General features: G+C 47.2%; 1 protein-coding gene across 6 annotated transcripts in view; it reads left to right on the plus strand.

The window, feature by feature from the left end:
- PDZD2 (PDZ domain containing 2) overlaps window positions 1–23,420 on the plus strand; it is a 472,513-nt gene that overhangs the window by 438,161 nt on the left and 10,932 nt on the right. For 5 of the 6 annotated variants that reach the window (XM_019013353.4, XM_055367601.2, XM_019013355.4 and 2 more), the window contains 5 exons: window positions 888–1,032; window positions 10,584–14,625; window positions 16,345–16,462; window positions 20,716–20,817; window positions 21,866–22,136. In XM_019013353.4, the coding sequence (XP_018868898.4) occupies window positions 888–1,032; window positions 10,584–14,625; window positions 16,345–16,462; window positions 20,716–20,817; window positions 21,866–22,136 (4,678 nt within the window). The remainder of the gene's footprint in view (window positions 1–887; window positions 1,033–10,583; window positions 14,626–16,344; window positions 16,463–20,715; window positions 20,818–21,865; window positions 22,137–23,420) is intronic. The other variant, XM_055367600.2, reaches the window with a different exon arrangement.

Here is a 23,420-nt window from a genome sequence, read left to right on the forward strand (position 1 = left end):
TTTTGGTACATGAGTTAAATTCTGTTTTTATTTACTACTTGATTTAAATTGAAGTGAAATTCATATAACATGAAATTAACCATTTTGAAATGTACAATTCAATGGCACTTAGTACATTCACAATGCAATATGACCCACCACCTCTGTCTAGTTCTGAAACTCCTCTACTGTTTTTATGTTACATTTGTGTTACTAATAAATAGAAAATTAACTGAGTTAAACCCCATCTAGGTTTCCCTCAGCTGGTAACTGACATTTTATGAAAAGATTTCTTACCAAAGCTGCTGAAAGACACATTATCCCTTTCACCTCTGTGCTCTGCTGCCACCTTTGGGCCACTTTATGACTCACAATGGATAAATTTCACATGAATCTGATTTAACTGTTAGTTTTAGAATTTCATTGCATTGAATGTTAGGTAGAAGAAGAGAAAGTAATGGACACTTAGCCAAAGTGAAGTCTTGAAATATGAAATGTCAATTTTGTTTATCCAGATTCGTTCATTCCCTCACTACCAAACTAAGGAGTTAGTGTTATAGTCTTGGATATCTCTATGCAATATAATAACAATACCTTACATCTGTCTAGCCTTATATGTGCTGTTTTTATAACTGTTCTCATTTAATCGTCTTCTTTTAAGCTCTATGAGTAAGACTGGGAATGTTTTATGCCCATTTTAGAGTTGAAAAAATGGAGGCTTGGGGAAGAATGATAAGACCATTTAATTCCTAGCAGACCTTAAACCCACAATCTGGATCTGCTGGCTCCTAGTCCAGGGCCCCTTTGCCTTTTCCTAAACTAGCTCTGCTCTCTATGTATTGATCTCATCTTACGGTGCAGAAAGCCTGAAAGTTATTTCAAGTGGCTTGTGGTTGTCATTGTGCCAGGAATCTCTGGGAAAGCTGACCACTGGAGATGCTTGTGTCTCTACCAGCTGTGAACTAGCCAGTGCTCTGTCCCATCCGGATGCCAGCCACCTCACAGAGAACCTGCCCAAAGCTGCATCAGAGCTGGGGCAACAACCCATGACTGGTAAGATTATTTTCCCATTTGTTAATCTTAAAGTAGGTGGGGAGATACCCTAATGAAAGCATTATACAGGCTGGCCGCAGTGGCTTACAGCTGTAATCCCAGCACTCTGGGAGGCCGAGGTGGGCGGACCACTTGAGGTCAGGAGTTTGATACCAGCCTGGCCAACATGGTGAAACCCCATCTCTACTAAAAATACAAAAATTAGCCGGGCGTGGTGGTACGCACCTGTAATCCCAGCTGCTTGGGAGGCTGAGGCAGGAGAATCGCTTGAACTGCGTAGGCGGAGGTTGCAGTGAGCCAAGGTGGCACCATTGCACTCCAGCCTGGGCAACAAGAGCAAGACTCTGTCAAAAAAAAAGAAAAGAAAAAAGAAAGAAAGAAAGGAAATTGATATTTTTAAGGAGAAAAATCTTTTACACAAATTAACATTTAAATACTTTCTGCATTTAGCACCTTTACTAGATCATTGTGCCTAAACTCATCGTTTTCATGCCATGTTGAACACATCCATTTTCAGTCAGTTGACCCTTTTTACCCTTTTGTGACACCAACAAAAGACATAAGATGAATCAAAAGGACTTCCCACCCGTCAAAATCTCAGCACTCTGCCTACGTGAAATCAAATGCACTGAGAAATTGCAACAAAAACCTCCATAAAGGACAAGTGAAATGATACTGAAAAACCACACATAAGTGTTGATGAGAGATTAAGTAACACCGTGGAGGCAGAAGTCATCTCAGTATTTATTTAGGTGCCAGGTGCAGTGGTTCATGCCTGTAATCCCAGCACTTTGGGAAGCTGAGGCAAGTAGATCATGAGGTCAGGAGTTCAAGACCAGCCTGGCCAACATGGTGAAACCCCATCTCTACTAAAAAGACAAAAAAATTAGCTGGGCATGGTGGAGCACGCTTATAATACCAGCTACTCAGGAGGCTGAGGCGGGAGAATTGCTTGAACCCGGGAGGTGGAGGTTGCAGTGAGCCGAGATCATGCCATTGCACTCCAGCCTGGGCTATACAGCGAAACTGTGTCTCAAAATTAAAAAAAAAAAAAAAAAAAAAAAGGAAATTAGTTAGATGTGGTGGCATGTGGCTGTACTTGGGAGGCTAAGACAGGAGGGTTACTTGAACCTAGGAGTTTGAGACTGCAGTGAGCTGTGATCACGCCACTACACTCCAGCCTGGGTGACAGAACTAGACCCAATCTCTGGGGAAAAAAAAAAAAAGTGTGGGGTGTGTATGTGTGTGTGTAAAATTTGGCTACCCATCATCTAGTAGTTGAACAAAATAATATTGTAAAACATGATTTTTAAAAATCAACTGAATTAAGTGATTTTGCTTCCTTGTTAGTGGAGACCTTTATTGAAAATTTGGATCCTGGTGGGGCGCGGTGGCTCATCATGCCTATAATCCCAGCACTTTGGGATGCCAAGGGGGGCCGATCACTTGAGGTCAGGAGTTCAAGACCAGCCTGGCCAACATAGTGAAACCTCGCCTCTACTAAACATAAAAAAATTAGCGGGTGTGGTGGCGCATGCCTGTAATCCTAGCTACTCAGGAGGCTGAGACACGAGAATTGCTTGAACCCAGGAGGCAGAGGTTGCAGTGAGCTGAGATTGTGCCATTGCACTCCAGCCTGGGGGACAGAGTGAGACTCTGTCTCAAAAAAAAAACAAAAAAAAAAAAAAAAGGAAATCTGGATTCTAAACTTGCACTCTGTGGGTAGGGGACACTCTTCTCAGTGGCTGGTGATGACTGTGATCCCACTTGTTGAGCTCTGTGGGAGTCCCGGCAGTCCTCCGCAACTGTCGGTTGGTTGTTACTGTCTCAGCGCCTGCCTTCTGATTGGTTAGCAAACTACGGTGGTAGACAGAAAAAAGATAGCCTTACTTTTTAGGGCTGTCCTACAAAATAAAAATGTGGGCCGGGCGCCGTGGCTCACACCTGTAATCCTAGCACTTTGGGAGGAGGCTGAGGCGGGTGGATCCCCCAAGGTCAGGAGTTCGAGACCAGCCTGGCCAACATGGTGAAACCCAGTCTCTACTAAAAATACAAAACAAAATTAGCTGGGCATGTTGGCGGGCGCCTGTAATCCCAGCTACTTGGGAGGCTGAGGCAGGAGAATCGTTTAAACCCAGGAGGCAGAGGTTGCAGTGAGCCGAGATCGAGCCATTGCACTCCAGCCTGGGCAAAAAGAGCGAGACTCCGTCTCAGGAAAAAAAAAAAAAAAAAAAAAGACAAAAGTGAAACCCCAGAATATCTATCCCATACCCTGATGGCTACTCACAGAAAAAATACAGGCCCCTGATGTCTCTGTTCTGTGATCCGAGGCTCTTTGTTCCTTTGTTAGTGATGAGGCTGTTACTGTGGGTTCTGGTTTCTCTTTCGGGTTCACATTCACTTGCTGGACAAACACTAACAGGCATTTTTTTGTTAGCAATTTGACTTTACTGCAAAGAGTGTTAAAAAGGGTTCTATTTGGCCGGGCGCAGTGGCTCACACCTGTAATCCCAGCACTTTGGGAGGCCAAGGCGGATGGATCACAAGGTCAGGAGATCGAGACCATCCTGGCTAACACAGTGAAACCCCATCTCTACTAAAAATACAAAAAATTAGCCAGACGTGGTGGTGGGCGCCTGTAGTCCCAACTACTCAGGAACCTGAGGCAGGAGAATGCTGTGAACCCGGGAGGTGGAGCTTGCAGTGAGCTGAGATCACGCCACTGCACTCCAGCCTGGGCGACAGAGCAAGACTTCATTTCAAAAAAAAAAAAAAAAAAAAGTAGGGGGGTGGGGGGGTTTCTATTTGAGGGAGATGAAGTTACATTGAGGCAGCCTTCAGTGTCACCTCAAAGTAAGGCTTCATTTGAGGCCAGTATCTTCATACATTTTAAGAGTGCATGTTCCACATAATGGTCCTCTGGAAGTTTTCTTGGAATCCAGATTTGCTTTGGAATAGAAGAGGGACAGCAAAGGGTTGGTTTTTTTCACTAAACCAACATTTCCTATTTGCAACCTCATGCAGAACATTCTTTCCTTTCTTGCCACTGAGGAATTTCTTATTCTAGGTAGGCCAGTTTTTGTCAATACTGAGGTTTTCATCAGTGTTAGAAAATGTGGTACATATACACTACGGAATACTATGCAGCCATAAAAAGTGATGAGATCATGTCCTTTGCAGGGACAAAAATGGAGCTGGAAGCCATTATCCTCAGCAAACTAACACAGAAACAGAAAACCAAACACCACATGTTCTTACTTATAAGTGGGAGCTGAACAATGAGAACACATGGACACAGGGAGGGGAACATCACACACTGGAGCCTGTTGCAGATGGAGTGGTGGGGGGAGGGAGAGCATCAGGATCAATAGCTAATGCATGCAGGGCTTAATACCTAGGTCACAGGTTGATAGGTGCAGCAAACCACCATGGCACACATTTCCCTGTGTAACAAACCTGCGCATCCTGCACATGTATCCCAGAACTTAAAAAAAAAAAAAATACTGCGGGTTTGTACCTTAAGTAAGTGGGTTGCTGCATGTCAAGTTCTCTTGTGTTATAGTGTAGAGAGAATTTCATCTCCCAGCCCCGTACTCCCTGGAGCTCTGTGCACCTCTTTGACCGTACTGACCCCGGTGGGTGCAGATGTTTGGATGCTTTTCTGCCTTGCCCTCTCTGGATTTCCCATAGATAATGAGCCTTGAGAAAGGTGCAGCTGTGTGTCCCTTACACCCACTGAGCAGCCAGGAATGCTAGACCAGGAATTGATTATATTTAACAGGCAATGATATATGTGCTATATTTAGTTAACATGTCGAAACATAATATATTAGTTACCATTTAATTCTTTAAGGGTCCTCGTCAGGATTGATGGAGTTGCAGTGACACACTGGCACCCTCAAGGGCTTTTGGGGTGTATCTGAAATACTCGATTACCTGATCTCTAAAAGATTTTAGAGCTTCTGTCTCCTTTTGTTTAGGTATTTCTCTCTCCTTCCCAATGAAAAGGCTATCTGTGACCAGTTGGTCCTGCTGAGTACTTGGGTGCTCGTAGCAGTTCTTATTCCAGTGTTATTACAAATAGCTGCTTTCCAGTATGTAAGAAGGATATTCTTCAAAACATGTCTTTGGTTTTGTTTTGTTTTGTTCTGTTTTGTTTTTTGTTTTGTTTTGTGGCGGAATCTTGCTCTGTCGCCCAGGCTGGAGTGCAGTGGTGTGATCTTGGCTCACTGCACGCTCTGCCTCCCAGGTTCACGCCATTCTCCTGCCTCAGCCTCCCGAGTAGCTGGGACTACAGGCGTCCGCCACCACACCCAGCTAATTTTTTTGTATTTTTAGTAGAGATGGGGTTTCACCGTGTTAGGATGGTCTCAATCTCCTGACCTCGTGATCTGCCCACCTCGGCCTCCCAAAGTTCTGGGATTACAGGCGTGAGCCACCGCGCCTGGCATATCTTTGTTTTTTTTTTTTTTTTGAGACAGAGTCTCCCTCTGTCACCCAGGCTGGAGTGCAATGGTGCGATCTTGGCTCACTGCAACCTCTGCCTCCAGAGTTCGAGCAATTCTCCTGCTTCAGCCTCCTGAGTAGCTTGGATTACAGGCGCCCACCACCACGCTCGGCCAATTTTTGTGTTTTTAGTAGAGACGGCGATTCACTATGTTGGCCAGGCTGGTCTCGAACTCCTGACCTCAAGTGATCCACCCACCTCAGCCTCCCAAAGTGCTGGGATTACAGGCATAAGCTGTTGCGCCTAGCCAAAACATATCTTTTTTAAAACTGAAATATCCAAAAATGCATAAGTGATCAAAGAAGGAATACCTTATCATTAAAAAAAAATCCAAAATGACCTGTACACTGCACGGTGGTTAAGCACACAGGGGCATACGCAGGTTGCCAGGGCTCAGATCTGAGCCCCAACATTTGACCAGGGAAGGGACCTTGGATTAGTCACTGTTGTCCTAAGTTACACACCTCATGGGGTTGTTGAGGAAGAATCAATGACATTTGCATGTGTAGCATTTGGAACACAATCTAGTACCTAATATGTTGAATAAGTTATATTACGTGTGTGTATGTGATTTTCCTAAGAGAAATATATATGTGTGTATATATCTGCCTAGTATATGATACACAGTAAGATACGTGTGTGTATGTATACCTACACACATGATTTTCCTAAGAAAGTTTTAGAAACTTCAGAAACACAGGAGCAAATGGCCGACCAAGATGTGTTGATTGTGAGGTCTGATTTTAGAGCCATTTAGCTTTCTGGCAGCAATTGACTCTGTCTGTTAAATGGTGGCTCTTGGAAACCAGAACGAGAGGAGGTGGTAGCTGTTGGAAAAGCTGTCAAAGCTGTTGTGAGAAACTGAAGCAGTGTGGGGAATCCAGGCCCCTTGTTTGTCACTAAATGTTTAACTCTGTTATGAACGGGATACATGTTTATTCTAGAAACTTAAGAAATTACAATTGAGAGGGAAGTTTTGAAAGATAGCATAAAAATCAGCTAAGCCCAAGTGAAAAACCTCTGTTAATATTTTGGTCTGTATCATTTAAGTCTTGTGCGTATATGGGTGTGAATAAATATATAGTCCTGTGCTTTTTTTGTCTTTTTGCCAAAAAAAAAAAAAAAAAAATCCACTGTGGTAGTCACCAGTACCTAACAACCTTTTTAAACCTCATACATCCACACGAAATAATATTTGAGCAGCCTGCTGGCATCAGTAAGACTGCTCCTCAGCCCATGGGCCTGACCTAGCAGGCTGTCCCTCGCACTGACAACTCTGGTGTCAGCACACCCATAGCCTACTCTAGGAAACCGCATTGCTATCCTGCAGGCTCTTCTATACCTGACATCACTTGGAGAGGCTGCTGGGCCTTCCACCCCACGGATGTGCTGTAACCAGTCAACCTTCCTCCCATGATTGGGCATTTCGAATGTTTCCAGAGAGAAGGTTGTCTTGAAAGGTGGCAACCAAAGGCTGCCTCAGTGTAACCTCGTCTCCCTCAAATGAAGACCTTTTAATTACAGACTTTGCAATAAAGTCAAATTGCTAACATGAATTGCCTGTTTAGGTTTATTCAGTGAGCGAATATGAAATTTATTTATTTTTGAGACGGATTCTTGCTCTGTCGCTCAGGCTGGATGGAGTACAGTGGCTCGATCTCGGCTCACTGCAACCTCCGCCTCCCAGGTTTCAGGCAGTTCTCCTGCCTCAGCCTCCCAAGCAGCTGGGATTACAGACGTGCACCACCACACCTGGCTAATTTTTGTATTTTTAGTAGAGATGGGATTTCACCATGTTGGCCAGGCTGGTTTCGAACTCCTGACCTCAAGTGATCTGCCTGGCCTCAGCATCCCAAAGTGCTGGGATTACAGGCATGAGCCACCGCCCACGGCCTGAATATGAAATTTAAAAACAGAGTTTAAATCCCCTCCTTTTGTGTCATTGCTTCTCCCCCCCACCACCCGCACTACTGCCCATATTTGCTGTCACCAGAAGCAGGAACATTATGCTTAAGGGGAAGCTCAAAAAAGGTTGAGCAGAGAAGGAGAAGAGCACGTGGCTTTGAGTCTTGGCAGGCCCCTGGCCTTCCACAGTGGGCCTGGAAAGCTAGTAGCTAGTACGGTCTCCATGGGGATCTCGACGATCCAACCTTGTGATTGCCAAGGGCTCTCCACGCAGAGGCCACGTAGTCAGGGTTTAGGCAGTAGCATGGGCTGCGGCGCCAGCTTCCTGGGGCGACCGCTGGCTCTGCCACCTGTGAACTCTGACCTCAGACACATTGCTTAACCATGCTGTTTCTCCGTCCTCATCCTTCCAATGCAGATGGTCACAGGACATACCTCAGTGTTAGGAGGAAAATTAAATGTATACAAAACTCTTAGCACAGTGTTAACTCCTTAATTATTGGAAAACCTCTTAGCACAGGGCTGAGTCCTAATAATTAGTTCTTAATTATTCACATAGCAAGGTCAGGAGGTTAAAAAAATGCAATTAAGATGATTTTATGTGAGAGCTGTGGAACGAACATAATATTTGGGGAAGAGTTGGTTTGACTTAATTCTCAAACCAAGAGCTTTCATGGAACTTCATTTTTCACTCCAACCTCAGACCCATAGTTCCTAAGAAAATAGCTTTGTTCTTTCTGATGCCAGATTTTTTTTCCCTGTTGCAAGATGCTGTGTGTCTGAGGTGGAAGATTAGCCCAAGACTATGCAGGGCCTTATGAACAGGCACTTTCAGGAGTGAGTGGCTGTTGGAACCCACCTCCTAGATGACTTCCCACTGTCCACTGGCACACATCCCCTTGCCCTGCCACCTCCAAGATTTCAGGCTCTTTCTTGCTTCTCTGCTTTCATTCTGTTGCTTTTTGTTTTGTTTTGTTTTGTTTTTGAGACAGAGTCTTGCTCTGTTGCCCAGGCTTGAAGGCAGTGGTGCAATCTCAGCTCACTGACCTCTACCTCCTGGGTTCAAGCGAATCTCGTGCCTCAGCCTCCCAAGTAGCTGGGATTACAGGTGCATGCCACCATGCCTGGTTAATTTTTGTATTTTTTCGTAGAGATAGGGTTTCACCATGTTGGCCAAGCTGGTCTCAAACTCCTGACAAGTGATCCGCCTGCCTTGGCCTCCCAAAGTGCTGGGATTACAGGCGTGATCCACCGCGCTCAGCTGCCCTTTTTTTTTTTAATTGACACATAATTGTACATACTTATGGAGCACAAAGTGGTACTTCAGTACATATATACATTGTGCAATGATTAAATCAGGGTAATTAGCATATCCATCACATCAAATGTATCATGTCTTTGTGGTAGGAACATCCCAAATTCTCTCTTCTAGCTATTTCAATAAATGCAATACCTTATTATTACTATTATTATTATTTTGAGACGGAGTCTTGCTCTGTTGCTCAGGCTGGAATACAATGGCATGATCTTGGCTCACTGCAACTCCACCTCCCAGGTTCAAGCAATTCTCCTGCCTCAGCCTCACAAGTAGCTGGGATTACAGGCGTGTGCCACCATACTCAGCTAATTTTTGTATTTTTAGTAGAGACAGGAATTTCACCATGTTGGCCAGGCTGGTCTCGAACTCTTGACCTCAGGTGATCCACCCACCTTGGCCTCCCAAAGTGCTGGGATTACAGGCGTAAGCCACCATGCCCAGCCCTGTTTTTGTTATGTTGTTGTTGTTTTGTTTTGTCTTTTGTTTTTTTAAAACTCAAACTGCCTTGGCTATTCAGAGTCCTTTGTGGTTCCATGCACATTTTACAACTGTTTTTTTTTTTTCTATTTCTGTAAAAAATGTCATTGGAATTTTGGTAGGAATTGTACCGAATCTATAGATGACTTTGGGTAGTATGGACATTTTAACGGTACTCTTCCATTGTCTTCCTTACCTTCCTCCTCCTCACTCTCTGGCCAAACTCCCCTTGTCAGCCCCATTCATGTCCCCACCTCCTCTGTCAAGGCTTCCTGGGATAATCTGGCTTCTTACTCTCCCAACTCCTCTGAATTCGTCAAGACAGCCAGAACTCGGTGTAGACCTGTATCCCAGCTTTCGTATTCTGTATGTTTTCCCTAGTTAGCCTCAGCCCCTGCACTAAAAAGGAAGCCTCTTGAGCTCGGCACTTGGACTGTTTTACACTGAAGTACATCATTCACATCCCCCAGTGTGAGCCAAACCCACACACCACTGGCCAGATACTGGGACTGAGAGGGCCATGAGGGCCCTGCTGCATCCACGCAGGAGTAGGGAACCAAATAGAACAAGAGCCTGACGCTTGCGACTTTGCCATCAGAGGGTGAATGGCATAAAGAGAGCCAAGTGTGCAATGATTAAATCAGGGTAATCAGCATATCCATCACATCAAATGTATCATTTCTTTGTGGTAGGAACATCCGCCATCATAGAAATACCAAAAGAGAGAAAAATGGGCAGATGTAAATGTTTCTTCTGCCGGCTAATCTGAGTTCTCTTAGAGCGTCTAAAGCAGGGTGGTATTTGTTAGATGTGGGTACTCTATAATTTTAGAGAGAAAACCAGAAAGACAAGAAGGGCCTCCATTTAGGCCACAGAACGCCGTTTTTTTGTTGTTGTTGTTGTTGTTTTCTGAGACGGAGTTTCGCTCTTTTTGCCCAGGCTGCAGTGCAATGGCACATTCTCGGCTCACTGCAACCTCCACCTCCCAGGTTCAAGCAATTCTCCTGCCTCAGCCTCCCAAGTAGCTGGGATTACAGGTGCCCACCACCATGCCCAGCTAATTTTTTTTTTTTTTTTTTTTTAGTAGAGATGGGGTTTCACCATGTTGGCCAGGCTGGTCTCGAACTCCTGACCTCAGGTGATCCACCCGCCTCAGCCTCCCAAAGTGCTGGGATTACAAGCATGCGCCACCACGCCCAGCTTTCTGAAAAAGAAAAAAATATTTGAGATTGTTTATAATTTTCTAGTTTTTAATAATTGAGGGGCTGCTTTCTTATATTTTCCCTTTTATCTCCCCTACAACCTCTCCTGTGTATGTACCTTCTGTTTACGTTCTCCACGTAGAACTGGACAGCTCCTCAGACCTCATCTCTTCCCCAGGGAAGAAGGGGGCCGCTCATCCTGACCCCAGCAAGACCTCTGTAGACACAGGGCAAGTCAGTCGGCCAGAGAATCCCAGCCAGCCTGCATCGCCCAGGGTCGCCAAGTGCAAGGCCAGGTCTCCAGTCAGGCTCCCCCATGAGGGCAGCCCCTCCCCGGGGGAGAAAGCATCGGCTCCCCCTGACTACAGCAAGACTCGATCAGCATCGGAAACCAGCACACCCCACAATACCAGGAGGGTGGCTGCCCTCAGGGGAGCGGGACCTGGGGCAGAGGGAATGACACCAGCTGGTGCTGTCCTGCCAGGAGACCCCCTCACATCCCAGGAGCAGAGACAGGGAGCTCCAGGTAACCGCAGTAAGGCTCTGGAAATGACAGGAATCCATGCACCTGAAAGTTCCCAGGAGCCTTCCCTGCTGGAGGGAGCAGATTCTGTGTCCTCAAGGGCACCGCAGGCCAGCCTCTCCATGCTGCCATCCACTGACAACACCAAAGAAGCATGTGGCCGTGTCTCGGGGCACTGCTGCCCGGAGGGGAGTAGAGAGAGCCCTGTGACGGACATTGACAGCTTCATCAAGGAGCTGGATGCTTCTGCAGCGAGGTCTCCGTCTTCCCAGACGGGGGACAGTGGCTCTCAGGAGGGCAGTGCTCAGGGCCACCCACCAGCCGAGGCTGGAGGTGGGAGCTCCTGCCGTGCCGAACCAGTCCCGGGGGGCCAGACCTCCTCCCCGAGGAGGGCCTGGGCTGCTGGTGCCCCCGCCCACCCACAATGGGCCTCCCAGCCTTCGGTTTTAGATTCAATTAATCCCGACAAACATTTTACTGTGAACAAAAACTTTCTGAGCAACTACTCTAGAAATTTTAGCAGTTTTCATGAAGACAGCACCTCCCTATCAGGCCTGGGTGACAGCACGGAGCCGTCTCTGTCATCCATGTATGGCGATGCTGAGGATTCTTCTTCTGACCCTGAGTCACTCACTGAAGCCCCACGAGCTTCTGCCAGGGACGGCTGGTCCCCTCCTCGTTCCCGTGTGTCTTTGCACAAGGAAGATCCTTCGGAGTCAGAAGAGGAACAGATTGAGATTTGTTCCACACATGGCTGCCCCAATCCACCCTCGAGTCCTGCTCATCTTCCCACCCAGGCTGCCATCTGTCCTGCCTCAGCCAAAGTTCTGTCATTAAAATACAGCACTCCGAGAGAGTCGGTGGCCAGTCCCCGTGAGAAGGCCGCCTGCTTGCCAGGCTCATACACTTCAGGCCCAGACTCTTCCCAGCCGTCATCACTCTTGGAGATGAGCTCTCAGGAGCATGAAACTCATGCGGACATAAGCACTTCACAGAACCACAGGCCCTTGTGTGCAGAAGAAACCACAGAAGTCACCAGCGCTAGCTCAGCCATGGAAAACAGTCCGCTGTCTAAAGTAGCCAGGCATTTTCACAGTCCGCCCATCATTCTCAGCTCCCCCAACATGGTAAATGGCTTGGAACATGACCTGCTAGATGACGAAACCCTGAATCAATACGAAACAAGCATTAATGCAGCTGCCAGTCTGTCCTTCAGTGTGGATGTCCCTAAGAATGGAGAATCTGTTTTGGAAAACCTCCATATCTCTGAAAGTCAAGACCTGGATGACTTGCTACAGAAACCAAAAATGATCGGTAGGAGGCCCATCATGGCCTGGTTTAAAGAAATAAACAAACATAACCAAGGCACACATTTGAAGAGCAAAACCGAGAAGGAACAACCTCTAATGCCTGCCAGAAGTCCCGACTCCAAGATTCAGATGGTGAGTTCAAGCCAAAAAAAGGGCGTTACTGTGCCTCATAGCCCTCCTCAGCCGAAAACAAACCTGGAAAATAAGGACCTGTCTAAGAAGAGTCCGGCAGAAATGCTTCTGACTAATGGTCAGAAGGCAAAGTGTGGTCCGAAGCTGAAGAGGCTCAGCCTCAAGGGCAAGGCCAAAGTCAACTCTGAGGCCCCTGCTGCGAATGCTGTGAAGGCTGGGGGGACGGACCACAGGAAACCCTTGATCTCACCCCAGACCTCCCACAAAACACTTTCTAAGGCAGTGTCACAGCGGCTCCATGTAGCCGACCACGAGGACCCTGACAGAAACACCACAGCTGCCCCCAAGTCCCCCCAGTGTGTGCTGGAAAGCAAGCCACCTCTTGCCACCTCTGGGCCACTGAAACCCTCAGTGTCTGACACGAGCATCAGGACATTTGTCTCGCCCCTGACCTCTCCCAAGCCTCTTCCTGAGCAAGGCATGTGGAGCAGGTTCCACATGACTGTCCTCTCTGAACCCGACAGAGGTTGCCCAACCACCCCTAAATCTCCAAAGTGTAGAGCAGAGGGCAGGGCGCCCCGTGCTGACTCTGGGCCGGTGAGTCCGGCAGCATCTAGGAACGGCATGTCCGTGGCAGGGAACAGACACAGCGAGCCGCGCCTGGCCAGCCATGTGTCAGCAGACACAGCCCAACCCAGGCCGACTGGCGAAAAAGGAGGCAACATAATGGCCAGCGATCGCCTCGAAAGAACAAACCAGCTGAAAATCGTGGAGATTTCTGCTGAAACAGTGTCAGAGACTGTATGTGGTAACAAGCCAGCTGAAAGCGACAGACGGGGAGGGTGCTTGGCCCAGGGCAGCTGTCAGGAGAAGAGTGAAATCAGGCTCTATCGCCAGGTCGCAGAATCATCCACAAGTCATCCATCCTCACTCCCATCTCATGCCTCCCAGGCAGAGCAGGAAATGTCACGATCATTCAGCATGGCAAAACTGGCGTCCTCCTCCTCCTCCCTTCAAACACCCATTAGAAAGGTAGAATACTCCCAGGGAAAATCAAGCCTGATGTCAGACTCCCTAGGGGTGCCCAGAAACAGCATCCCAGGGGGCCCCTCGGGGGAGGACCATCTCTACTTCACCCCAAGGCCAGCGACCAGGACCTACTCCATGCCAGCCCAGTTCTCAAGCCATTTTGGACGGGAGGGTCACCCCCCACACAGCCTGGGTCGCTCTCGGGACAGCCAGGTCCCTGTGACAAGCAGTGTTGTCCCCGAGGCAAAGGCATCCAGAGGTGGTCTTCCCAGCCTGGCTAATGGACAGGGCATATATAGTGTAAAGCCGCTGCTGGACACATCGAGGAATCTTCCAGCCACAGGTGAAGGGGATATCATTTCAGTCCAGGAGACGAGCTGCCTAGTCACAGACAAAATCAAAGTCACCAGACGACACTACTGCTATGAGCAGAACTGGCCCCATGAATCTACCTCATTTTTCTCTGTGAAGCAGCGGATCAAGTCTTTTGAGAACCTGGCCAATGCTGACCGGCCTGTAGCCAAGTCCGGGGCTTCCCCATTTTTGTCGGTGAGCTCCAAGCCTCCCATTGGGAGGCGGTCTTCCGGCAGCATTGTTTCCGGGAGCCTGGGCCACCCAGGTGACGCAGCAGCAAGGTTGTTGAGACGCAGCTTGAGTTCCTGCAGCGAAAACCAAAGCGAAGCCGGCACCCTCCTGCCCCAGATGGCCAAGTCTCCCTCAATCATGACACTGACCATCTCTCGGCAGAACCCACCAGAGACCAGTAGCAAGGGCTCTGATTCGGAACTAAAGAAATCACTTGGTCCTTTGGGAATTCCCACCCCAACGATGACCCTGGCTTCTCCTGTTAAGAGGAACAAGTCCTCGGTACGCCACACGCAGCCCTCGCCCGTGTCCCGCTCCAAGCTCCAGGAGCTGAGAGCCTTGAGCATGCCTGACCTTGACAAGCTCTGCAGCGAGGATTACTCAGCAGGGCCGAGCGCCGTGCTCTTCAAAACTGAGCTAGAGATCACCCCCCGGAGGTCACCCGGCCCTCCTGCTGGAGGCGTTTCGTGTCCCGAGAAGGGCGGGAACAGGGCCTGTCCAGGAGGAAGTGGCCCTAAAACCAGTGCTGCTGAGACACCCAGTTCAGCCAGTGATACGGGTGAAGCTGCCCAGGATCTGCCTTTTAGAAGAAGCTGGTCAGTTAAGTAAGTATCTGCCCCCTACTTTTATTTCAGATAAACTTGTTTCATTTTGGAATAGTTTTAGATTTATAGAAAAGTTGCAAAGATAATGCAGAGTTCCCACTTACTTTTTTTTTTTTTTTTTGAGATGGAGCATCGCTCTATCGCCCTGGCTGGAGTGCAATGGCGCGATCTCGGCTCACTGCAACCTCTGCCTCCCGGGTTCAAGCGATTCTTCTGCCTCAGCCTCCTGAGTAGCTGGGATTACAGGCGTGCACCACCACGCCTGGCTAATTTTTGTATTTTTAATAGAGACGAGGTTTCACCATGTTGGTCAGGCTGGTCTCAAACTCCTAACCTTGTGATCCGCCTGCCTCGGCCTCCCAAAGTGCTGGGATTACAGGCGTGAGCCACTGCACCCGGCCACTTCTTACCCACTCTTCCTAATGTTCACATCTCTCATAACCACGGTCCATTCGTCAAAAGTAAGAAATTAATGTTGGAACAATACCATTAACTACAGACTTCATTCAGATTTTGCTGAATAAATTCTGCTAATATTGTTTTTCTGTCCCAGGATCCAGATACTACATTCCATTTTAGCGCCCTTGGTTTTTAATATCACTGCTGGAAAAATAAAAGTGCCTGCAGGGAAACATGTTTACCAAAGTGTCGCTCTGAGGAGAGGCTTCTAGAGGACATGGCACTTAAGCAAAAGCAACATGAGAGGGGCGTGCAGAGGAAGAGAGAGCGCAGCACAGGGGGGAATTTGGACCTTTGGAGGTGGCTGGAGTTAAACGGAGAATTTCTAACATATTTAAAAATATTTCACTGGAGGCCAGCCGTGGTGGCTCACACCTGTAATCCCAACACTTTAGGAGGCTGAGCCGGGCAGATCACTTAAGGTGAGGAGTTCAAGACCAGCCTGGCCAACATGGTGAAACCCCATCTCTACTAAAAATACAAAAATTAGCTGGGGATGGTGGCAGGCGCCTGTAATCCCACCTACCCGGGAGGCTGAGGCAGGAGAATCGCTTGAACCCGGGAGGCTGATGTTGCAATGAGCTGAGGTCGCGTCACTGCACTCCAGCCTGGGCAACAGAGTAAGACTCAATCTCAAAAAAAAAAAAAAAAAAAAGCCAGGCCCAGTGGCTCAGGCCTATAATCCCAGCACTTTGGGAGACCAAGGCAGGCGGATCACTTGAGGTCAGGAGTTCAAGACCAGCCTGGCCAATATGGTGAAACCGTTTCTCTACTAAAAATAAAAAATTAGCCAGGTGTGGTGGCAGGTGCCTGTAATCCCAGCTACTCGGGAGGCTGAGGCACGAGAATAGCTTGAACCCAGGAGGTAGAGGTTGCAGTGAGCTGAGATCGTGCCACTGCACTCCAGCCTGGGTGACAGAGCTAGACTCCATCTCAAAAACAATAAAAATATTTCACTTGAACCTATGTATTGAATATTTTAAAACATGTCAGAAGTGTCCTGTTAAGCTCCAGCATTGGTCCCATAACTTCTTGAGGGGATCTCTGAATTCATAGCAGTTCCCCTTGCCATTGGCAGTGAATGACATTTCTGTTCAGCACTCAGGATTTATTCTTCCATTAGTTTGGAATGGAAGTTTTGACCAAAAGAGAGCAGAAAATACCTGCAGTATAGTAGAAAGATCATTTTAAATGCATTCTTATAAAATGAAGAAATTGCTTTTTTCTTTAATGTTCTTCAAATATATTTATATTATTTAGTTTGGATCAACTTCTAGTCTCAGCGGGGGACCAGCAAAGATTACAGTCTGTTTTATCGTCAGTGGGGTCGAAATCTACCATCCTAACTCTCATTCAGGAAGCGAAAGCACAATCAGAGGTGAGTGAAACACAGAAAGCTCAGGAACATGAATTGCGGCCGCGTGAGTGCCCAGGTAAGTGCCGCCCACCCAGACAGCCGAGGAGAGCCTGCCCCGAGTCCTGGAGAGGGAGGACTGCCTTGGGTTGGAGTTTCACAGCTCAGTCTGACTTTGGCCTCACGTGCTGCTAGCCAGCTTCAGAAGCTAGACCTTGTCTTGAATGTTCAGGTGCCAGATGGGTGTCACTGCTGTTTTCATCCCCCAAGTAGCAACTAGTTACCATGCTCCCAACTCCTACGTGTGGAGTTTGTTTGCAGAGAGTCCTCAAAGCAGAGCTAGTCATCTCGGAAATATTGCAGAATGACCTCAAATACCTCTCGCCACCTAACTGTGGACATAAACTAGTCAAGGGAGCCACCTGCTGGTGAGAGAAGAGTTACATTGGTGTAGTCCCGCCCTTGCCCTGAAATACGGTGGACCCTTGAACAACATGAGGGTTGGGGCACTGACCTTCGAGCAGTGGAAAATCCACATATAACTTTTAACTCCCCCAAAAACTTAACTACTAACAACCTACTGTTGACCGGAAACCTTACTGATAACATAAACAGTCAATTAACACAAGTTTTCTCAGTTATATGTATTATATACTGTCTTCTTACAACAACGTAAGTTAGAGATAATAGAATGTTATTAAGAAAATCCTAAGAGGCCAGGTGCAGTGGCTTACACCTGTAATCTCAGAACTTTGGGAGGCCAAGGCGGGCAGATCACTTGAGGTCAGGAGTTCAAGACCAGCCTGGCCAATATGGTGAAACCCTGTCTCTACTAAAAATACAAAAATTAGCTGGACATGGTGGTGGGTGCCTGTAGTCTCAGCGACTCAGGAGGCAGAGGCGAGAGGATTGCTTGAACTTGGGAGGCAGAGGTTGACATGAGCTAAGATTGCACCACTGCATTCCAGCCTGGGTGACAGAGCAAGACTTCATCTCAATTAAAAAAAAAAAAAGTCATAAGAGAAAGTGTATTTACTATTCATTAAGTGGAAGTGGTTCATCATAAAGGGCTTCATCCTCGTCGCCTTCACACTGAGTAGCCTGAGAAGGAGGGAGGGGTTGGTCTTGCTGTCTCAAGGATAAAGAGGCTGAAGAAACCCTGAGTGTGAGTGGACCTGTACAGTTTGCGCCTGTGTTGTTCAAATGTCACCTGTAGAAGAGCATCTGAACCCTGGAGTACAAAGAATTACAAATAAAATCTTTCAGTAAATCAGTTGTGACAATAAACATTGACAGAAGAAACCACAGGTTCACATCTAGGATACTAATCTGAAGATCAATTTCTTGGGGCTATATGTAGAGATTTGAACCCTAATGAATGAATATTTTCTATTTAGAGAAATAAATATGAATGTTTCTTTAGTGGTAGTATACCTGGGTCACTGAAGTCATCTAAGAATGCTGTTCCAGAAATTCAAATATAGAGGGGCTATGTGGTTTCTCAGCCAACAGCCAGCCTTGGCACCTAGTAAGGAGTTGGCCAGGAGGCGAGGAGAGAGGTTGGAATAGAGGAGACCAGTCCCTTCAGGTTCCACTCCCTTCTGATTCTCAGCCGCCGATTTGGGTCTGTGCAGTTAAGACATGCCTTGACAGGAGGATCATCTGGGGCCAGGAGTTCGAGACCAGCCTCATCAACATAGTGAGACCCCTCATCTCTCAAAAAAAAAAAAAAAAAAAAGATTAAATTTAAAAAATTAGCCAACCTACATGGGAATCTGAAGCAGGAGAATCACTTGGGTCCAGTAGTTTGAGGCTCAGTGAGCTATGATCGTGCCAGCGCACTCCAGCCTGGGTGACAGAGCAAGACCCTGTCTCTGAAAGAAAAACAAAATGTCTTGAGATGCTAAGCACTTCCGCTTTCAGTAAAAGGGAATAGCCCCTCATCTCTCTTCCTCCTCCCACTTGTTATTACAATAAGGAAGGATTTCATGTGTGAAAGTCTCATTCTGAGACCACCAGTCAAGGGGTCACAGGTGGGGTCACACGTTGCCAGGCCCCCTTTGCCCCAGACATTTTAGTGTTAGATGAAATGTCAGAGGAGAAGACCAGACTGTCCAGCCAACCACAAGCAAGATGTACATCTTCGGGAACCTCAAACAAAGTATGGCCAGCATGCCACAGTGCTGCCCGAGGGTGGCTTATTCTAGGGCCTTCCTCACCCCCTACTACTCACGCTCACCACGAGGCAGGGTTGTGGTTTGGTTTGAAGATCATTCCTATTTATCAGAACATGGCGTTCTTTTCCCTTTATTTTCTCACTGTCTTCAGAGAGGAGCGTTGAGCAGGGCTATCCTTACTCTGCCATCCTCAGTCTAGAAGCTTCCTACCTTGCTTTTTCCAATGAGTATGGCTTGCAGGTACTAAAAATAGAACTGCACAAAACTATTTTCTGTGTCCTTGGCAGTGCTGTGAGAGATTCGAGGCTTCAATGCTGAAAACAAACCCTGGCCTCCTGACTTCAACACACCCAAACCTTGGAGAGCTCTTGATGGTTGATCTGGCCGCCCTGAGACTGTGCTGAGGCTCTCAGAGGCAAAATTTGGCCCAATAGTCAGCTTCTAGCATATCTGTGTCCTTAAACACCACTGGAAAAAAATGTGAATACATTGAAATTTTTGTGATTTAACTTGTCCTGGAATGCAGGAGGGCCTCATTTTCTTTTTTTTTTTTCCCTCTCCTTTTTTTTTTTCTTTTTTTGAGATGGAGTCTCGCTCTGTTGCCCAGGCTGGAGTGCAGTGGCATGATCTCGGCTCACTGCAAGCTCCACCTCCTGGGTTCACGCCATTCTCCTGCCTCAGCCTCCCAAGTAGCTGGGACTACAGGTGCCCGCCACCACGCCCAGCTATTTTTTTTTTTTTTTATTTTTAGTAGAGACGGGGTTTCACCGTGTTAGCCAGGATGGTCTCCATCTCCTGACCATGTGAACCACCTGCCGCCACCTCCCAAAGTGCTGGGATTACAGGCGTGAGCCACCGCACCCAGCCTAGAAGGCCTCATTTTCAAATATTGTCTCTTTGCTCCCATAAGACATTGAAATATCTGAGAAGTGTTCCTATTTTCAGCACCACATTACCTCCTAGAAGCTGGACAAAGACCATTTACTGGGTCCCGTATTACCATTTTTGTTTGGAAAGCTTAGTCAACCTCTTTCTCCCCATCGATCCGTGTGTGAGCATACATATGGTTGAAGGTGCCCATGAAGTCAACCTCCCAACTCCCCCAAAAGTTCTGCAAGACAGTCTAGGTTTTGGTTTGAGTGAACTTAGGGGGTTTTTTGAGACAGAGCCTCACTCCATCACCCAGGCTGGAGTGCACTGGCATGATCTCCACTCACTGCAACCTCTGCCCGCTGGGTTCAAGTGATTCTCCTGCCTCAGCCTCCCAAGTAGCTGGAATTACAGGTGTCCGCCACCACGCCCGGCTAATTTTTGTATTTTTCAGTAGAGACGGGGTTTCGCCATGTTGACTAGGCTGGTCTCGAACTCCTGACCTCCGGTGATCCGCCCGCCTTGGCCTCCCAAAGCACTGGGATTACAGGCGTGAGCCACTGCGCCTAGCTATGCTATTTTGTGGCATCAGTTAATTAATTGCACCTGAAATCCAATGATGGGGAGGGAGATGTAGAAAACATGGCCTTGATATGCTCTTATCCTGCCTCTTGCCACTGACACTTATCTTTCTGCTGTTGCCAGGACTGGCTTTGCTAAATTGTAGACTTAAAGAATTATAGAATAAAGGATTCCCATCATGATCAAATTATGTACTATGATTTTTTTTTTTTTTTTTTGAGACAAGGTCTCACTCACTCTGTCAACCATGCTGAAGTGCAGTGGCGTGATCATGGCTCACTGCAGCCGTGACCTTCTGGGCTTAGGTAATCCTCCCACCTCAGCCTCTTGAGTAGCTGGGACTACAAGTGTGCACCACCACACCTGGCTAATTTTTGTAGAGACAGGGTTTTGCCACATTGCCCAGGCTGGACTCGAACTCTTGGCCTCAAGAGATCTGCCCCCCTTGGCTTCCCAGAGTGTTGGGATTACAGGCATGAGCCACCATGCCTGGCTGAGAGCCAAAAAACCTTTAGGGTCTGCAGTGAAAAGCCCTTCCAAGAGGATTGACATCAGAGCTTCCTTACTCCTGGCACAAGGGGATATGTTTTTCTTTCTTAATTTTTTGCAGCTCCAGCTCAAAGGATAATTTTTGTTTGTTTTCACTAGAATAAAGAAGATGTTTGCTTCATAGTCTTGAATAGAAAAGAAGGCTCAGGTCTGGGATTCAGTGTGGCAGGAGGGACAGATGTGGAGCCAAAATCAATCACGGTAAGTGACAGAGTCATTAGGCTCTCAGGAAAATCCCCCCTTAAGCAGCCTCAGAATGTGATCAGGGCACAAATTCCAATCAGCGGGTTCAGAGATTGCTGGATTTCATTCCCAGCTACCAACATAAAAAGGGAGAAGTGGGAGAAGTAGTACGTAAGGTTTTCGTTGACAAAAGACAAGCATTTTTAACACAGAGCTGACATGTATAGGCCATTTCCAATTCCTATAAACACAATTCGCTATAGCCTTATAATTTACCTAAATATTTTAAGCAGTAGAAAACATTAGAATCAACTGGCCAAACTTGTGTTTATACAATTACTCCTTTCTCAAAAACAGTCACTCAAAATTTTACATCATTCAAAAGCCTTCAGGACCATCCAGAGGGTCACCTTCACTGCACGAGCCCAGGCCTCATTCATCTTCGTATTCCCGTTGCCTCCTGGATGCCAGGCCCATGTCAGACACTAAAAAGAAGTTGAGTTAAAAAAAAAATGTGTGGAGACACTGGCATTGACATTTGTGATCCATCCCCCGCACTGAATGTATGTTTTTTTTTATAAAGCAAGTGTCTACCTTAGAAAGTTCCTTTACTACAAGACCCGGTATGGTGGCTCACGCCTGTAATCCCAGCACTTTGGGAGGTCGAGGCGGGTGGATCACCTGAGGTCAGGAGTTTGAGACCAGCATGGCCAACATGGTGAAACCCCGTCCGTCTCTCCTAACAATACAAAAATTAACCTGGCATAGTGGTGTGTGCCTATAATCCCAGCTACTCAAGGAGGCTGAGGCAGGAGAATCGCTTGAACCCGGGAGGCTGAGATTGCACCACTGTACTCCAGCCTGGGTGACACAGCGAGACTCCCTCTCTAGAAGTCCAATGCGCTATCCATTGCGCCACAGAGCCACCTGAGACTCCCTCTCAAAAAATAAAAAAAAAAAATGGGAAGGTTCCTTTACTACAGATACGCAGTTAGTTACTGTCTCCCTTTTACTGGAAATCGTAAGTGGATCTGGTTTTTGTTCCCTTTTCCTTTCCTCATCCCAGGTCCACAGGGTGTTTTCTCAGGGGGCGGCTTCTCAGGAAGGGACTATGAACCGAGGGGATTTCCTTCTGTCAGTCAACGGCGCCTCACTGGCTGGCTTAGCCCACGGGAATGTCCTGAAGGTTCTGCACCAGGCACAGCTGCACAAAGATGCCCTCGTGGTCATCAAGAAAGGGATGGATCAGCCCAGGCCCTCTGCCTGGCAGGAGCCTCCCACAGCCAATGGGAAGGGTTTGCTGTCCAGAAAGACCGTCCCCCTGGAGCCTGGCATTGGTAAGATGATCATTTCAACAACCAGCAGGCTGTGAGCTACTGCAGAAAGAGGAGATTCTGGTTGAACATGAAGGAAAATAACAGCTAACTTCTAGATCTGAAAAATTAAATGTAGCGAAGTCTAGTGTGTTTGGATGCTTCTTACAAAAGCAGTGTTACAAATAAATTAGAAAAAAATTAGAAAATTAGAAAAATTCCCCCAGTAGTTCAAGCTATACTGTGGAAGATTTAAAATGACAGCATAACAGTTTCCCTAAGTGTCCTAAGAAGGAATCTCTTTTATATTCACACCCTCTTGTTAGGACTGGTAAGGAAAACAGGAAACTACGTGATGGGGCAAGCAGTGTTGAAGGAGAAATTCCAGAACTAAGATTTATCCTTGGGAAACAGCAAGGTTGTATTCTTTCCTGGTTTAGAAGAGCAGAAGGAAATGAGGGGGCAAGAGTATTTTGTGTCTGAAAACAGAAATTGCAGCCTTAGTCAACCAAGAACTCACTGGAAGAGGTTTAGAAACAGATTTTCTACGTTCCGTCCATATTCAGAGCCTCAGAACCACGTGCAGCGTCTGTTTCTGCAGTGCGAACTGTTTAATGCCCTGTTAAGTACTGCAGATGTCTGGAGTGCCGTGCATCTTGGCATTCAGGGGTGACGTCTTTTTTTATTCGAGAGGGCAAAGCAGAGGGTATGGGTTAGGCAGTGCCTTCTGGGAGGGGCCTTTTGTTCCTTCTCCACATCTCTCCCTGATAAAGGTAGCTGGATTCCGTTCTACGACTTGGCTTCCTTGTGGCCTGAGCTGTTTGTAGTCCTTGTGAAAATGGCTCGGATTCCATTTAACAAATGAGAAACACTTCTTGTCCAGATGCCTCCATGGTCCCGTCTTCCTTCTGTGTCATTTCACTTTCCCTCTTCCAGAGGGCTGAGGCCCTCCTCAATACAGGGAAACACCTTGGTCATCAGATCTTGTCATGCTTGCCTTTGCCCCAGAACTGTCTCAACCACTTGGTGGACTTTCAGTGGGATCCTTGTAAACTGTCAAAGGAAACCACTTCATCCTCACAGCTGCCAGTTTTTAAGCCTCGTGAGCTCAGATCTGGATGGTCCTTCTGTCATTTATAATCACTCAGTATTCCTGCAGCAACTTCAGGGCCTCTGGTCTTGAAGCAGACCCTGCAGAGCAATCAATCAAACGCTGAGCGCCTGGAGGGCTTAACCTCGCTCAGTTTCCTGTTCTTCAGTCTCCCTAACCCAGGTCTACCTGGTCCTATGCAGTTATATTCCTTACCA

The sequence above is a fragment of the Gorilla gorilla genome, chromosome 19, assembly GCF_029281585.2.
Source record: "Gorilla gorilla gorilla isolate KB3781 chromosome 19, NHGRI_mGorGor1-v2.1_pri, whole genome shotgun sequence".
Lineage (NCBI taxonomy): Eukaryota > Metazoa > Chordata > Mammalia > Primates > Hominidae > Gorilla > Gorilla gorilla.